The sequence below is a fragment of the Stegostoma tigrinum genome, chromosome 26, assembly GCF_030684315.1.
Source record: "Stegostoma tigrinum isolate sSteTig4 chromosome 26, sSteTig4.hap1, whole genome shotgun sequence".
Lineage (NCBI taxonomy): Eukaryota > Metazoa > Chordata > Chondrichthyes > Orectolobiformes > Stegostomatidae > Stegostoma > Stegostoma tigrinum.
Genome location: NC_081379.1, coordinates 21,334,848 through 21,354,112, shown reverse-complemented (window position 1 = coordinate 21,354,112; position 19,265 = coordinate 21,334,848). Strand labels below are relative to the sequence as shown.

The window sequence follows — 19,265 nt, the reverse complement described above, 5'->3', positions numbered from 1 at the left end:
AAATATGGTTATTTAGGGTAGATAGTACTTTTCAGATGCGCTCAATAAAAGCAGGACTCTTGCTTTGCTTAATTATTGCTGCAGTTTATTTTACATTGACTTTTGCTGCTGAGATGCAGTCAGTGACCCCCATAAAGCTATATAGAGCAATGCCGACAGGGCCTAAATCCAAAAGATTTGGGCCAGATATTGTGACACCTCCAACAGCTGTAATAACACAAAATAAAAACAGTTTCTAAAACTCCTTCAGCGGTTGTCTGACTGTCAAAAAATAAGACCATCTGCGGGTGCCTGCTGTTTTAGTGTGAGAGAACGTGAATGCTTTCCATTGTTTATTTAATATACAGTTGCCGATGTAAGTAGCTTCAATTTGATCATTTGTCCTGCTGAACTGAAAAATTATACCTGAATAAATATTTTGTTTTATGTAGCGTTTACTAGTGGAATTGTGTCAGTCAAGGAAAATGAATGTTAATAAGTGGAAATCGACTTTCTGCATTCTTTTCTCTTTTAGAAGTTTGTGCTGCATTGACCTTTTAATGTTGTGTTAAAACTTCCAGCTGTTAAAAATATCTTTTGCTGCCTATGCTGTATAGGTAACAACAGAATAGATTCAGTTGGTTAGTTGCTCCTTAATACTGGAGAAATTGTTTCCCATTGTTTAGAATGATAGAATCCCAAAGTGTGGCAGCAGACTATTCAGCCCATCAAGTCCATGCCAACCCGCTGAAGAGATCCCACCCGGACACCATACCATCCTGTAACCCTGTATTTCCCATGGCTAACCCACCTAGCCCTCAAGTTGCTCGACACTATGGGCAGTTTAGCATGGCCAAACCATCCAACTTTCACATCTTTGGACTGTGGCAGCAAACCGGAGCACCCAGAGGAAACCCACACAAACATGGGGAGAACGTGCAAACTCTACACAGACAGTCACCCAAGGGTGGAATTGAACCCAGGTCCCTGGCACTGTGAGGCAGCAGCGTTAACCACTGACCTTTCGTGCTGCCCCAAGCAGTTTACTCAAGTTGGTTTTTCAGTAACATCAGTAAGTAGCTAGGATGTACCTTACTGCATTTATCCTGAGGTAAAGTACTTTGTGTATGTCCAGTTGGAGGACATTGTACATTTCTATTAAAAAATCCATCTTGCCTGATGAAACTTCTTATCAAATCTGGAGAATGTTGAATCTGCAAAAAATTAGAAACTCTTTCTTCAGAAAGCTACATGCCTGCTGATAGATTGGAATCTGTGCACAACATCGGAAGAACTTGTTGAAATGAGGAACACAGAACAATATTTGAATGACTGAAGATTAATTCTGTTCAATAGCCATGCATAAACTGGCCCTGAATTACTGTGGGCATTCTCCCAATTTCTGACTGTATCTTCATTGTGTGATTGGCAGAATCCCCAGAGAAAATAGTTGGCTGCTCAGACCATTTCTCAAGGAATTGCTCTGATCTCCCAGTAGGTGTTTAGAAGACTTAGAGCAGAATCTCAGCCTAAAACACTTTGTCGACTTCAAGCGCTTCAAATTTATTCTAATTTAAAGCTTTTCTAGCATACGTCATTAGAAGGATAACATTTGTATCGCTATAAGTGCACTGTGGTGTTGTTAGGACATCTTGAACTCTTAGCACAAATGAGTTGCTGTCGTTTTGTAGAGCAAAATTGACAGCTGATTCTTAATAACACTATTCCACAGTCTACAAATGAGTGCATTAATGAGCAGGTAATCTGTTTTTGCTGAATTTGAGGCATGTTGCCGAAATTGTTCTTTTTGTCCTCCTCTGGGCAAAGGCAGGAATGCCAAATTTCAACTGATCACAGCAATTTTCAGGAACAAAGGATATTGATTTTTCGGTCAAGACGCTGGCACAAAGAAAGCAAGGAGAAACGATCAGCTCCCCAAGCTCCCGGGTAATTCAAAAATAACACAAGGCTTGAACATATTTCTTTGTTTGCACGGAGTGAGTTCCCATGCATGAATATATGTTGCTTCTTTCAAGCATAATTAAACTAGGTCTTGAGTTGGTTATTTGTGTAGCTATCTGCACAGTCAGAATTATTCCACAAGTGCTGCCCATTCACAGAACTACATCTAAAAGTAGGCGTTTTGTTTGGGGTTTTGCAAGCCTGGGGACTTGAGTATGATCTGTGCTGTGCTGTACACCTTGTTTTGAATTATCAAAGATCTTGGGAAGCCTGTAGTTCCCCATTTCTTTCTCTATTGCAATGCCTTAACCAATCAAACTTGCCAAACAGTGTCCTTTTCTTCAATGGTATAATTTGTTGAAATAATTTGAAATTTGCCACTCTTGCATGTGTCCTGCAAGACAAAAGTTCAATAGCATTTTTCTGCTTTCAACAATATTCAAATGATGATTGGGTTGGCTTTGTACAAGACATTTCAGTTTCTATTGTTGTAGGAAACATCATTGCTTCCTAAAGAAATGTAATTAACTGGAGTTAGATCTTTTTCTGTCTTGGGGTTCCTGGAGTTGTACATGGGGGTGCAAGCAAAATGAATAATAAAATTGTGAACATTTTAATGTTCAGGTCTACTCCCCTTAATTAGCTCCTTATTGCACTATGCCAGTATAACATTCAGGAATCTGGATGATTGCTCTCCAAATTGTTGGTGTTTCTAGTACATGTGGATCTTGCAACTTCATTTCTCACTGTGGTGTCAGATGCCAGAAATTAAAATGAAATATTGAGTCAGCCCTTTATATTTATTGACCTAAAGCAATTTATTATATTGATTCATCAGGTCCACCAGGACTTCTGGGTCCAACTGGAGCAGCAGGCCTTCCTGGTGGGAGAGGTTTACCAGGACCACCAGGGCCACCAGGACCTGCAGGACCATCACGTGCTGACATTCCTTATCTAGGATCAGTTGACCTTGGATACACAGCAACCAACAATGGCAAGTATATGTTATTATTCTTCATTGTAGTCACAGATATTAGCTTCATATTGAAACTGAATATGCTGGCCTGTGAAGAATCAATACTTAATTTCCTTTGATTCATTTCAGTTATAGTGAAACATTTCTGAAGCTTTATAGATTTCTTGAAAGCATGAAAATCTGTATTAGTGATTTATGTTATAACAAAGTATGGAGCTAGATGAACACAGCAGGCTAAGCAGCACCTTAGGAGCACAAAAGCTTTATCGATTAGTGATTTATGTACTCATTTTAGCTTAGAGATTGTTGACATAGCCACTGAGCATTGCCAGTTGCATGCCTACTTATCCATTTCATCTCCATGATCTTTGTAAATGGCTGGTCTCCTCATCGATCTGTACTACCAGCCTTATGAGATGTAGATTTGACTTTTTTAACTCAGTGGAAATCAATCCTCAGTATAAAGTCAGATAACTTGATTAATGTTTTCTGTAAGAAATGGCAATCATTCAAAAAGCCTATAATATAGGCAGTAATGCGTGTCTTAAAGGCAGACATAGAGACATTCTTGATTAGTAATGATTATGGGAAGGAGATACGAGAATAGAATTGAGAAATACATCAGCCATCATTGAATGATGGGGCAGGCTCAGTGGGCCAAATGGCCTAATTTTGCTTCTATATCGTATGACATAATGGTCCTATGCTAATCTACCCAAGCCCCCTGGCCTTCTATTGCCACTGAGTGCCAACGCATCCACCTTTTACCTTTGTCCATGCCAACTCATCTACTATCTCAGTACGCTTCTGACAGAAAGTATATTATGAGTCTACTGATGATGGCATTATTGAAAAACAGTCACACTCTCATTGATACACAAGTTACCTAAAGTTATTGAAATTATTCAACTGATCCCTTACGGAAACAAATATTTAGAGTAAGAGCACAATGATTTAGGCCAAAAAAGAATTCACATCAGTGCGTAATCTTTTATGTCAACTAATATTTCCATTCAGTAAGCAGTCAGAGTTGTCCATCAGACAGTACTGCATTGTGAAAGATTGGGAAATCAGCAATTCAGCAAAACTCTTTGTGCAAACATGCACTCTAAAATACTGAGCACCTTTTTCACTCCACGGTTTGATTTCCATGATTCATTGAGAATTTTGTGAGGCCTGATGAATTTGTGCACTTCTTGCACATAAGCATGCTTTATCACAATCCCAAAAAATGCCTGCTCTCTATCAGGACCAGATTCAAAGGAGTACATTATCTCTTCAAAAGGGGAAATATATAAAATTTTCCTCCATTGCTCACATCCTTCCACACTCTCCATGCCAAACAATACAACCTTATGCCTTTTACCCATTACTGATGTGCCTTTTTGTACCATCACTTTTTATCACTTCACCTACTATGCCAATCCATTAAGCATCCACAAGTAATCACGCACAAAAGTAATAGAACTACATATTTTTCCCCCTAAATTCCTATATTGGGGAGCACACTGTGTTTAGAAAAATACACATTTCATAAATGCACATTTTGACACCTGTTGACACTTCATGACAGTTTGATGCTTGTTGACACTTCAAGACACCATTTCACTGATGTTGACAGGTCACTCCTTAAAAGGTTGGACAGGTCCAAGGAGCTTATGCACTTTTCATGCTCAATATTCTCCACACTTAACTCTGTGTAAAGGGCACCTGACTCCCATCTGCAAGGTATGCTGGAACCATTTTTGCAGGGGTCCCTCAGCTCTCCAAAGGGGTTATTTAGCTATCTGTAAGAAATGTGCTAAGAACAGATTTTCTGTGACCTGTTTGTGTTTCCACACTGTTGATTCCAGGTACTTACAACTCCAAAATCAAGTGGGGACAGATAGTAAATTTGATGGTCAGCTGACTTTGGGAACCATGCGTGTATGAACTGCGGCACCCAACCCAATACCACCCCTCTCCCTCCCAAAAATAAAAAATGCCTGAGTTCACTAGCAGCACTTGGATTCCTGACTTTTTCCAGTACTTCTCTTGCCATGGAGGTGCTCTGTTGTATGTTACAATTTTGGGCCCACTAGTGTTTTTAATTTCCCCTACAACCTCCATCTCCAATAGTGACAAAATTAGGGAGTGAAACTGTATAATGCAGTCCTACTCACCACATGCGCATTCATTGACATGTTTACAGGGGTTGGTTTTGTGATGTTTGGATCAACATTTCATTAGTTTATTTAAATTGAGCTCAAAGAGCAATCAACAATTGGTCCCTGGCTGCAGATTTCTGTCGGGGGCCTATCCTCTTGGCCGTTTGCCAAGCCATCAATTTGGCCAAGGCCGGGCATGGGAATATTCTTCAGCTGCATTCAGCTTCCCCTGAATCTCCCTCACCTTTCTCTAAGTATTCTGGCCAATGTAATTACTATTCACCAGTTCATCACTAGGTATCAGAAAACATGCAAAATTTAACCTGAACCTAATCTGTGAATTAGATGAAGGCATTCCCTTCTCCTCAACCAGGGATCTGGATCACAGTGCAGCTAAGAATCTGGTTTTTATTTAAAGCAACAAATTACTTTTTGCTAAATGTTAATTGCACTGTTATAACTGTGGCAATTTCCTACTTAAGCACATGACTTCTTTTATTCAATGTTCACATTTTCATAACTAATCCCAATAGTTTAATTCAAAACCAGCTCAGATTTGTTATAGGTGCCTTATTTTACTAATTTGTCTAACATCTAACACTCTTGGTGACTGACTTCATAAATGCACCACTCAGTTTAATATGAAGTGATGTGAAACAAAAAGACATCTGATCCAGTTACTGAGTCAGGAAGGGATAATTGAGCTCAGCAAAGCTGTTAAAAAATTAGTTTTATCTTAGATATTTGTTCATAATTATCTTGTGTGATCATGGTGCTTCCTGGACTGTGGTAATTGTACTCAATCAGCAAGAGGTAAGCATCCCTCCCTTTTCTACGTGTTCTGGGTAGTGTAAGTTGTGCTCTTCTCACATTAATAACATATTCCACTAATTGAAGATATATTATTATTACCATTTCCCTGCTATTTCTTAAAATATTTAAAATCAGGGTTTGGGTTTAACTGTTCCACATCAAATACCTAATCTCTTAAAGAGAAGGAGGTAAAAACAATCATTTTGTTTTTTGGCTGACCTGAAGCCAGAACTTTGCAAAAGTTCAATGATCTGTAACCTTCTTTCACGAAGCAACCGTTAAAATCTGGCATAATAAAATGTGAGGCTGGATGAACACAGCAGGCCAAGCAGCATCTCAGGAGCACAAAAGCTGACGTTTCGGGCCAAGACCATTCATCAGAGAGGATGCTTTGTGCTCCTGAGATGCTGCTTGGCCTGCTGTGTTCATCCAGCCTCACATTTTATTATCTTGGAATTCTCCAGCATCTGCAGTTCCCATTATCTCAGTTAAAATCTGGCCACAGGAACTGCTTAGAACAGTTCCATTAGAGGCAGACCAAGTAAAATCTGACCATTATAACCATGTTCTGGAGCTCAAATGACCAATGAGTGATGCATTGGTTGGGGGTTAACAGCGTAAAAAAAAATGACTTGTGTAAATTACTGATACTCCCCATAATTAACTCAACTACCTCTTTCTCCTCTTCCTTCTCCTAACCGTTATTATTTATATAATGAAGGAAAGTCCTCATTCCAGCTTCTTCCCTTCCCCGTTCTCCTCCGTCTCAATCTTCTTCCTTTTTATTTATCCTTGTATCCTATTGCTATTTATGTAAGCATGCAATTTTACCATTAGAAATTCAGCTATACTTGCTGCTTTCTGGTACAATAGCAAAATGATTTGAGTCAAGCTCAAATTTCTTGGTACTCCTGCGATGTGTAAGATGAAACTAACTTGTGTGTCATTTTAAAGCAAAGGATGATTTAGGTACTCGGTATCTGAACGGTTGGAAGAGAACCCTGATGTGGTGTTGCTGGAATTCATATGGTTTCTATTATTTTTCCCCTTAGTATGAGTCCATTGTCATGGGACAGAATGATTTTACTTAATGTGAGAAGGCTAGTTAGTGTTGAATGATTCTTGGATCATAATTAATGAAGTTGGCCATGTGGTAAAGTGCTTTGTTGTATATGTTTTACATAAAAGTAAAAGTAGCTTTAAGCGTGAGGTTGCTTCCCTCCGTTAGGTTATGAGCAAGAAGTGCTACTTCAGTTTTGCAGATACACTCCCATTCTGTTATAACTTGGCAACGAACAGCTCTTTTCTCTGTGCAACTTTGATTTGGCTATAGTTTCACCTTCCCTAACATTGTAACTCGAGTAGAACCTTTTGCCAAGTCAATTTTGTAGAATTCTTTCACGACACAGCAACTCCCCCACCCCATTCCCAGTCTCCAAACATCATAGAAACTTCCTTACTAAGTTATCCTCCCTTCTCTCTTTCTCAGTGTCTGCACCTAGTAACTGCGTATCCTTGGTGATTTCAGTTTAAACCTCGCCTTCCCTCTTATTTGGCTGGAATCACATTGCAGTGTGAACCAGATATGCAGGAATTTTTCACTTCCCCTCACAGTCTTATTGACAGTAGACCAGAAAAACACTTTAAGACCCAAGGCCAGATGTAAATCTTTAATCCGCTTTGTTTCTTAGCTAGTGACATGCTAAGTAATGTTAAGATCAATTCAATTTAATTCAGTCACCACAATCTGTCTTCATTTAATTATACAACATCACGATGTGTTGTATTTGATATAAGGAAAATCTCTTCTTATTATTCTTGTGTATTCTAATCTCCTGTGTCTGATTGAAAATTTAATCTTACAGCTTTCTGTTCCTATTTTGTTCACGATTTAAATGATTACAAAGTGCCACATAATGTTTACAATGCAGAAACAGGCCATTCAGCCCAACAGCTCAGTGCCAGAATTTACCTTGTCTACTTTCTCCTAGCCATCTCCTCCAAATCCATCAGTTCTAAAGAAGCCATACCAGACTCCACAGATGCTGCTAAACCTGCTGAGTTTCTCCAGCATTCTACGTGTCCTTCAATTCTTCTCTCCATTATGTGCTTATATAGCTTCTCCTTGAATTCATTCACGTCAACAAAACCTTGTGGCCTGAAGTTCCACATTCCAAAGATAATTCTTCCAAATTTCCCATTGGATTTGTTAGTCATGGAGTCAAACAGCACAGAAACAGACTCTTCAGTCCAACTCATCTGCACTGACTACATGTCTTAATCTGACCTAATCCCGTTTGCTAGCATTTGGCCCATCTCCCTCCAAACATTTTCTATTCATTTACCCATCCAGATGCTTTTTAAACGTTGCAATTGTACCAGCCTCCACCACTTTCTCTGGCAGCTCATTCTGTACATGCACCACCACTGCATGGGTCCTTTTGAAGTCTTTCCCCTCTCACCTTAAAACTGTGTCCTCGAGATTTTTGGATCCTTTCGTCCATGTGAGACAATGCTTGGTGAGTACCTGGGACAGAACCGCCTGGTAGAAGAAGACGGGTGTTTCCCAGTTGCTGAGTCAGGCAATTTAATTGCTTTAAGTGTAGTTGAGGCAAACGCTTCACTGTAAGGCATGTATGCATGACTCTTGGAACTGAGCAGCTTTGGAATTTTTTTATAATTACATCTCACCCAGACAAAAACACGCCTATTACCCACCTCTTGTGTACATATAGTCAATTGCTACTTCGTCTTGGGAACATTGTCATGTAGTTATTTATCTTTGAAGCAATCAGTCAGAGCAATTCTCTACAAAATTTTTAATTACGAGGTTTATGTTGGAATTGAGAAAGTTCATATTCTTGCCAATACCTTTGAAGTCAAAATTCTGCTGATAAAAATCCACTGATCAAAGGCATGCATGTGTCTTGAACACTTAACTGAACTCAATTACTATGCTACGTTTCCATGAATGATTACAACATCAGCTATTTTCTAAGTGTTCCTATAAAGTGTAGATACTCATCTTAATTGGATAGCTGCAGTACGGGTTTGCAACTTGAGTGTTGCTTGCCTGGTACTTTAACTGACCTATTTATAAGGCAGAGTGATCTCCATGTGCTGAAATACGTGGTAGTGAGCTGCCTGTAAAGTTACAAATCTAAAAGTTCAGATTGTGGATTGGGTGAATCCCTGATCTTAAAGCATTCCTAGATTTCAATTCACCAATCTCTTTGCAAACCACGTTTGATGTAGCACTTCTCAGAAAGAATTTAATTTATTCCTAAAATTTGTACACTTACATTATGTAACAGTTCAAATTTAACACTTCATTAAAGGTAGCTGCAGATTATATTTATTTTCTGCATTTACATTTCATGTCAAATGTTCTCTAGTTCATTCAGCCCTTGATATTTTACAGACCTCCTACCCCCTTGGTATACCATCTGAGGTGTTTTTTCTCAGTTGACTCTTAGTAGCAGCAATCACAAGCTTTAATACATCCATCAACATATAGTCCTGGACTCATAGTGGGCCAGACTGTAGCACTTAGCCATGAAGCTACCAGGCAGATCAATTTGATGGTCCTGTAGCAGCAGTTGGCATTTAGTGTGGAGATGGGTCCATCTGCTTTGAAAAGATGCCACATTCCAGAAGGAGGTAGATAGTAGTCCCTTTCCCATGACCCTCTTCAAGGGCAGCATGCGGAAATAATTGACTGTGAATTATTTTCTTAAATGTGCTCTTGTGGAGGCCAGTGGATTGTGCACATTCTCAGGGCACTGACATCTTCTGCAGTAAATGTGGCAGAGACTGCCATGCCAGAGAGAGACTCATAAGCCACACCAAGCCATTATCAACACAAAGTTGAAAACCATGCCCAAACCATCGTCTCACAAGGTAGAAAGCTAACAAGTACACATTCTCGTTAGTAGTTACAGCAGTGAGACAGTATAAGCATGTTTGTCTCTACAATATATTCAGCACAATGTAAAGGGTTTGAGAAAGATGTTAAATCCCGTTCCTGAGCATGCAATTTATAACAAGCAGACAGCATGCAAGCCCAAGCAAGTAGCCTAAGGCTTAACTAAATTCTGGATTTGGGCCTCATTTCAATCATTGGTGTCTTGCCAGTGAGTGTCACAGTTGCAAAGCGTCATGCCTATTCCTTCTTGATCAATTTTGAGCTACTTGTCCCTCCAGGAGCAGACCTCAGATAAAATGAGAGAGGATAATGGGAGGAGTATTGACAACACAAGCTGACCACCTCCAAGTCCCCTCCAAGTCACTCAACATTCTGACTTGGAAATATATTGCTGTTCCTTCACTGTCGCTGGGTCAGAATCTTGCAATTCCCTCTCTATTAGCATTGGGGGTCAACCCACAGCTGGTGGATTGGAATGGTTCAAGAAGGCAGCTCACCACCACCTTCTCAAGGGTGACTAGGGATGGGCAAGAAATGCTGGCCAGCCAGTGATGCCCATATCCCACAAATGAATAGAAAAAAATAGTGTGATGTTGGGACATGGAAATTTCCAAGTGTAGGCAGGGTGTAAAAACAAGAAATTTTGTCTGGAAAACAGACAGGGCGACCAGTTTCCATCCAGCTATGTTCCATTTCACGTTCATCGTTGGCTGCTGAATCAGTAAGTTGCCAGAGCTGTTGTGTTTTTGCTCATGCATGATGGTGCTCTGGCCAATGTTCAGTGCAGTTACAAATCTTCTCATGCCCTCTTGTGGTCAAGTTGTGACTGAAACAAAAAATAATGCTGCTTTGGTTTCACATATGGTTCCTCACTAATATGTGTCCTAACATGTCATTATTAAAAACAAGATTCCAGATCCAAGAGATTTGTTAAAAGGGATGTGTGTGTAACTGAGTTACACAGACCAGGTCTAATCCTGAGCCATCTAGAGTAGCACACTTTCCTACTTCCCTTTTTCTGTATTAACAATCTCATTTCCTCTTAAAATAATTTATGAATAATTTGCGATTGAATAATTCATATTCTAACCACTCTTGTAAAAATTAGTACAGGGACTGTAAAATACAATACTTGTCAACCCTAAATCTGGCCCCTTCAGTAGGTGACTGATTATCATTGTGTGAGAAAGCCTCACATAAGAACAACAAGTCACTTAGAAAATGACACAAGCCAGCAAGCAAAGAGGGATTGTGTTTTAATCACACAATTACCAAATAGGTAAACATAGATTTATTTACTATTGGGTGTTAAATTAACTGGTTAAATAGAAGATCAATGACTTAGATCAAAGACTGAAACAGAAGTTATGCTGTGTCATTTAAAAAGTTCTATTAGTTTGATTTTTAATTGGGGGGGGAGGCAGTGGTGCAGTGGTAATGATCCAGAACCCCAGGCTAATGTCTGGGTCCAATTTCCACCAAGGCAGATGGTTAAAATTTAAAAGGACTGAAAGTCTGGAATGAAAAGCTAATCTAATGATAACCAGAGTAAGAATTTTCTTTGCAATAAATTAGGTTCACTAACATTGTTTAGGGGAGGAAATCGGTTATCCTTACCCAGTCTGGTCTATGTGTGACTTCAGTCACACAGCAACATTGTGGACTCTGAAATGGCCAAGCACACTACTCAGTACAAGGGCAGTTAGGGACAGACAATAAATGCTGGCCTAGCTAGGGGTGCCCATCTTCCAGGAACTAGAAAACAAAATAGCCATACAGAGTGGTCCTAATGCTCTGGCCAGGCTTCACTTTATAGTATAAAGAATTTGTGTTAAATAAGGCCACCTTTTTCTGCTTCTCCTCCGCCAACAAATACTGTGGTTAGTCCTATGCCACTTTAATGATAACTGGGAGAAAGCACTTACGGTCTGGTGGTAAATTCCGACAAATTTTAATTGGCAGATATCCTGCATCTCTTTCACCTACACCGAGGAGAGATTTAAAACTTAAATCCATGAGAAGAGAACAGGACCTCGTTTGATAAATATTATGGGTAGTTGTAACTGTTGGCTGAGCAGGGTTAAAATCACCCCTGGACTGGATTTCTCAGTTTACTGGTGCATTGGATTGTGCAAACAAATTGCTGGCTCATAACAAAGTAACTTTACAGCGATAAATATTTGGAAGTAGAATTGAGAAAAATTAGCACAGATGTTATTTGCACGAGATTCATTTGAATCAAGATTGCAGAAGTGTGGAACAGAAATAATCTCTTTCTCCTTTTAACACAACACAGGCAGGGAGATTGAGAACTCCATGCTAGCTGTTGAAAGAAAGAAGTTTGTAAATATGAGTTTGACAAGTTGCTATTCACAAATGTTGGTCAGTGTGTGCAGTTCAAAGATGAGTCCTTTGGGACAATTGAGATTGCAATCTAATATCTGTACATGGTTAACAAAAATGCAGATCCTGAATAACCATTGGCTTGGATTAGGTATCATAAATTGAAAACTGACAATATTCTGGTAAGCTAATTTTCCAGTAATATTCCTTTGTAAGCAAATAGAACTGAGAGCTTTAGTCCTGCAGAAGAACGATAAAATTTAAGACATTACTTCAGAACTGTAGCAAAAATGGTTAATGCTGGCTCTTCTCTATAAAAAGAGAGAACAGCACAGCAGTTAGCAGTAGCTGAATTTAAGGAAGTAAAGTGAAGCTTTCTGTATAATGCCACTGTGAGAATAAAGGAATCCGACTTGCTATCATGGAAAGACTGTTGTTAGCCAAACCTGTGGGTGGTAGGGTATTTGTGCCAAATAAGGCAGTTCAGCTGACACTCAGCTGTTCACAAAAGGTCCTGGCTATTGTATGGTAGCCAGTAGATTTAATTATATTTGAAGCTGATTAAACTAAACAGGAAGGAAATTGTTTTCCTCACCCTTCTCATTTATCATAAAAAGCTAGCTGAGAAACTTTTCAAAATCCCATAAGACGTAAAATTTGGCATTTATGAAGTTCCGTTTTGCCAAACTGCTTCAGAAACTTGAGTGATATTGGACATTGTTGAAGGCATGACATAGTTAGCTTCATTTTTCACTTCTCATCATTTAGCATTGCTAGCATGTGTAGCTAGCTTTCAATTTAGGAATTCTAAAGGCGAATGCAGGGAAACTGTGAGAGAGGCCGCTGCAAATCAGTCTTGGTATGTAGTAAACGTGCAGGAGAATGCATTATATGTATCCAGTTTGTATGTCTGCCATCGATGGTAAAATTGGCCACATTGCTTTCCATCAAGCGTTGATGAATGCTGTCACTAAGTGCTATCAGTCTCTATAGCATCTGGTAATTATTGAAACTTGCTGTGAACAAAAGGTCTGCAAATAACATGTCCCACTCCTCAACTTTCTCATTATTGACAATATTTACTTATTTCAAGCTTTCTATTCAAAAAATAAATTTCAGGAATTATCAGTTAAATGCCAAATAGGTGTGTATTATACTGGTTTCATTTAAATATTTTCTTCCAAGTTCAAGAATGACAAAAATTGGAACAAAAGCCTTTTGGTTTGACACTGATTCAAGATGTGCTTCAGAGTTGTAATGAGGGAAAGATCCCTGCCAGTTTCATGATTTCAATCCATTAATCCTGCCTAAAGGGGATATGGTCCTTGGTTCCCATGAGGAATCATTGGGAGAACTCTCTGCTGGTTGGAGTCACACCAGGCACAAAGGAAGATGGCTGGTGTTGTTGGAGGTCAGTCAACTCAGCTCCAGGTCATCTCTGCAAGCATTCCTCAGTGTAGTGACCTCGACCAGCCATTTTCAGCTACCCTCCATCATAAAGTTAGCAGTGGGGTTGTTCGCTGATATTGCACATTGTCCAGCACATTTGTGATTCTCAGATACTGAAGCATTCCATGTGCAAATGCAGCAAGACCTGGACAGTACGCATGTTTAACCTGACAAGTTAACATTCATGCCACACAAGTAACAGGAAATGACTATCTCCATCAAGAGAGAATCAAACCATAGCCACTTGGAATTCATCGACATTACAGTTGCTAAATCCTCCACTATCTGTATTGTGGTGTTACCATTGACCAGGAACTCAACTGAACTAGTCATATAAATACTGTGGCTGCAAGAACAGATCAGAGACATGGAATTCTGCAGTGAGTAACTCACTTCCTGACTCCCCAGAGCCTGTCCACCATCTACAAGGCACAAGTCAGGACTGTGATGGAATACTCCCCACTTGCCTGGATGGGTGCAGCTGTGATAATACCTAAGAAGCTTGACACCATCCATGGCAATGCAGCCCACTCGATTGGCACCACATTCACAAACATTCATTCCCTCCATGACAGCAGTATATACCATCTACATGATGTGCTGCAGAAATTCTCCAAGTTGTTCAGGCAGCACCTCCCAAACCACTTCCATTTAGAAGGACAAGGGCAGCACGTTCATGGGAACACTGCTTCCAGGAAGATCCCCCCTTAACCACTCACCATCCTGAATTGGAAGTAATCACATTCCTTCAGTGCGGCTGGGTCAAAATTCTGGAACTCCCTCCCTACCGCCTGGGTCTACCTACACTACTTGGACTCCAGCAGTTCAAGAATGCAGCTCACCATCATCATCTCAGGGACAATTAGGATAAGCAATAAATACGGACTGAGCTATTGAAGTCCACATCCCCTGACTGAATAAAATAAAATTAGCACTATTTACTGCTTTGTACAAGGGAGAATTTTGTAACATGCTGCTTAATTTAAATACTTTTGTGTTTGGATTATGAAGGAATTTGATACCACAAACTTGACCACTAAAACCAATGGGCACTTGGTACATACGAACACCACTACTTGCAGGTTCTCCTCCAATTCATGCACCATCCTGACTTAGAAACAAACCACCACTCATCAGAATCCTAAATCACCCCTTTATATTGTGATTATACCCACACCATGTAGCAGGTCCAGAATTCAACTCTGACTAGTATCTCTCATTGTGCATCTTCTGTCATTCAGTATGATCACGGCTGCTCCTCTATCTCAACATCATTTGCTCACTCTCCCCTGACCTCTTGACACCTTTAACTTTGAGAAATTTATTTATTTGTCTCTTCAATTTATTCATTGATTTCACTTCCACAGCCTTACATGATAGACAGTTCCATAGTTTCACCATCTTTGAGTGAAGAAACTTCTCACCTCTGTCCAAAGTGACCTGTCACATATTCTGAGACTGCAGTACTTTATTCTGGCCCCCTCCACATCCAGCCCAGGGTAAACATCCTCCTTATGGCCAGTCTGCCCAGCCTTGTCAGAATTCTTCAGATTTCAATGAGAACCCCTCTTCTTCTTCTGATCTCTAGTGAACATAGGTGCAGTTGACCTAATCTCTTTTCATAGGATAAATCAGCCATCCCAGGACTCAGTCCAGTGAACATTCATTGTACAGTCTCTATGGCAAGTGTATCTTTTATAAGGTAAGGAGATCCAAAGTGTACACAGTATTCCAGGTTTGGCCTCATCAAGCCCTCTACAGTAACAGCATGACTTTCTTGGTCCATTAACCAAACAATGAAAGCCAACGTGTCACTTGCCTTTTTTAAGGCTTGTTTCATCTTCATGCTTGCTTTCGGTGACTATTGTATAGAGACATCACATCCCTTTATGCATCAATATTAGTCAATAGCTGGGGCCCAGCTGCTGATCCCTGTGGTCTCCCACTTGTTACTCACTTGCACTCTGAAAATGACCCATTCATTCCAACTCTGTTTTCTGTCTGCTGATTTGTTCTGTCTCTTTGCTAGTATATTGCCACCAAACCCATGGACTTTGATTTTGCACATGACCTCTCATATTGTATAAGAGTCTCAAACTGTCTGAAAATCTAAATGCACCATATTCACTGGCTCTCCTTCATCTATTCTACCAATTGATGCCCACATCCATGACTAATTAAAAGAATAACAACATTTGAAATGGACATGGCAAGTTTTATGCATTAACCAGCTTAGATCCACCTCATCAAAGAATCTACATTTTAGTTCATTGGTCATGTCTATTGTGTTTGTGGCATGCAATATTTACCTTGTTCAGCATTATGATTATGAGTTTAGGCCTTAATATATACACTTAAACTTCTGAATATTTTTTTTCCTTCATAACTCCATTCTGGGTAATAGCCAATAATTAGACTGAGAGGGTATTTCATTTGCAGTTTTCCTTAAAAGTCTTTTTCAGTATCTCATCAAAAGAAAAATACTCAGTTTAAAGTAAGAAGCATCTCATAAATAACTCATATTTGGTAACCTTCTAAATGCAACATGCTAACTGTATGTGTTTAAATTAAATGTGGTCTTTTAATCATCCATTTATGTTCCACACAGCAACAGGAAAGATTAGAGGGCATGTAGGCTGGCAGATTGGTGTCACTCCTACACATTGCAAAGACATTTGGACAGGTACATGGTAGGAAAGGTTTTTAGAGGGATATGAGCCAAATGCAGGCATATAGGACTATTTCAGTTTAGGAAACCTAATTGTCATGGACATGTTGGGCCAAACAGCCTGTTTCCATGCTGTGCAATTCTACGAGAGCGGAGGTGTTTTCACCTCCTCATCTTTAAATCAGTCAACTAGTCTCACCAATGTAGAGGATATACAGAGCAAGCCCCCATGCTCTCCTTCTTTCCCAGAACAATACATTTCCCGTTGTCCTCACTTTCCACCCGACCACTCTCCAAATTTAAAAGATCTTTGTCCACCGTTTCGATCACTTCCAGCAGGTTGCCATCACCAAACACATTGTGCCCTCTCCTCCATTGTCAGCATTCCACAGGGACCATTCCCTCTGTGACTCCTCCATCACTCCTCACTTCCTCAGGGCAATTAATGTACAATCCCAGAAGATGAAGTACTTGCCCGTGTACCTCTTTCTGCCTCGTGTCCAAAACCCCAAACATTCCTTCTACGTGAGGTAACATGTTAAATGTACTTCTTACTGTGTTTGCTGCTCACAATGCAGTGCACTCTTCTGTAGTGCATTGCTTCTGCCAATATCTTATTCAGCTCTATGCCTTGCAAAATTGCTTGAAAGCTGAGTATTTCCTTAGGGCACACAGAAGGCCATACCTTTGTTTTGTTGTGTTTGACCTACTGATTGTGTCAACTATTGAGTTTGTACTTCAAAGTGTAAACTTAATCAACCTGCCAGAATCACTTTGTACTTAAATCCATCCTCCACTAAATTTTTTTGTTTGTTTCACAGAGCTTTCTGGAAAGCTTCCATAGAGGTGGCTGTGATCAACTCAAAAATTCTGTTTGTTAGCTCCTTGTCTAAAAAGTCACAATGAGCCCTTTCCTCTGCATCTGCTAATGAGTTAGTTCGAGAGATTATATCGAAACATTTTGAGTTCTAGGTCAATGAATATCAAAAATTTGATTTGTCTCTGAATTGGTCTTCTATTGTGGTCCAAACCTTTTTGGAATTTTTAGCTCTTTACCTTAAGTGCTGTAAACCATTGTTAACAATTACTAAGCAAATTTTAACATTTCTTTTCATTGAATCTTGAAACCATAACTCTGAATACAGTTTAAATAATATCAATTCTGATTTAGATTTAGATTTTAGATTTTGATTTAGATTTAAATTTTATTGTCATTTGTACTCAAGTACAGGAGTACAGTGACAAATGTCTAATGTTGCCACACATCATAGGTACAAAGTTAACAAAGTGTGGAACTGGAGGAACACAGCAGGCCAGGCAGCATCAGAAACCTGAAGATGGATACCAACCCAAAACAGCAGCCTTCCTGTTCCTTGGATGCTGCCTGGCCTGCTGTGTTTCTCCACTCCATACTTTGCTATCTCTGATTGCAGCATCTGCAGTTCTTGCTATCTTAGATACAAAGTTACCTAGGTACCAGAAACCTCAGTTAAAATGTAGTAAAAGGAACAAAAGTTAAAATGTTACAGATCTTACTAATATTAACTTGAAAAATGAAGTAATAAAGTTAAAAGGTCTGTTGTGTCCAAACTTAATCAAGGGAATTTTGTAGAAATTCTAACAATGTACCTTTGACATCACTCGCTTGCTATTGTTCTGGCACACACCCTGATCATTTTGCCTTTCTAAAGTGAGATAAATTGGCCTCTTAATAGAGGTTTATCTGCTTATCAGCATGCTACGTTTTCAACCCTTTTTAGTATGTAACAAGTAAATATATTGTAATAACAAAGTGTGCAGCTGGATGGACACAGCAGGCCAAGCAGCATCTTAGGAGCACAAAAGCTGACGTTTCGGGCCTAGGAGGGTCCGTGCCCGAAACGTCAGCTTTTGTGCTCCTAAGATGCTGCTTGGCCTGCTGTGTCCATCCAGCTCCACACTCTGTTATCTCGGATTCTCCAGCATCTGCAGTTCCCATTATCTCTAAATATATTGTAAGTTGTCTCATGCACTTTAGCACAATTTAGACTTGTTGACTATGTGCTTCGCTTGCAGATTAACTTGTTTGCTGACCAATCTACCACAATGGGTCTCATCAGCATGATGCTTTCCACTATTGCTCATCATGTTCTATTAATGATAATGGCCTAATAATCACTCATGTGGAATTGGTTAACTGTCAGTTATTTTTCGAAAAACAGTAACATACATTATAAGCTATGAAGCAGACATCGCAAAAAACTTACTAATTTCTTTATGTCCAGCTTGCAATCCCAAAGCAAACTGTCAAAAAAGTCACGACATTGTATACACACAGCATATGGTGTTTTAAAGATGAATTCTGTTAAAGATAATTTGCATAAATGATAAGTTGAAGATTGAGTAAAATAAATTGGATTGATCCAAATTCAGCTCTTAGTGAATATTCTAGTTTGGCACAAACTCATACCATTTGAAAGAACAATTGATGCAGAAAATGTAATTACCAGATCAGTACACGCAGGAGGGGAATGAAGATTTCTTGTTGGTGCAGTGCAATGAAGTCCACCCTTGAACTTGCCTTCAAACTGAAACTGAATAAAATTTAGAAAATATTTCCATTCCCAAACTTTTACTTCTTTCACTTTGCCTGCATAAAGAAGCATTAAGAGACAGTGTTTATTCTCCTAAGAGTCATTATTTACAAATATATGGGGGAACATAACAGCTAAAATAAACAGAACTACAGAATGAAAAAGTATGTTCTTTGTAAGAAGGCCCTGAACTTGATCTGAAAACATTATCTCAGAACTTTTAGCTCCACCTGCTGCCCAGTCCCACAATGGAGCAGCTAAACTGCTCCATAAGTTTGTAACCATTCGTTTCAATATGTACTGAGACATTTTGTCAGAAATTCCTTCCACAACTAAATGATCCAGATCCAAGGAACTGAACAGTAATAAAGTTTGGTAAAGTACAAGCTGATCCAGTTATGCTGAACTAAACAATATTACCAATCAGGTT

General features: G+C 39.4%; 1 protein-coding gene across 4 annotated transcripts in view; it reads left to right on the top strand.

The window, feature by feature from the left end:
* Positions 1-19,265, top strand: part of emid1 (EMI domain containing 1) — a 325,227-nt gene that overhangs the window by 262,998 nt on the left and 42,964 nt on the right. For all 4 annotated transcript variants that reach the window (XR_009447269.1, XM_048556572.2, XM_048556573.2 and 1 more), the window contains exon 8: positions 2,780-2,935. Coding sequence is in view for 3 of the 4 variants with exons in the window: in XM_048556572.2 (XP_048412529.1) it covers positions 2,780-2,935 (156 nt within the window). In the remaining variant the exon portion in view is untranslated. The remainder of the gene's footprint in view (positions 1-2,779; positions 2,936-19,265) is intronic.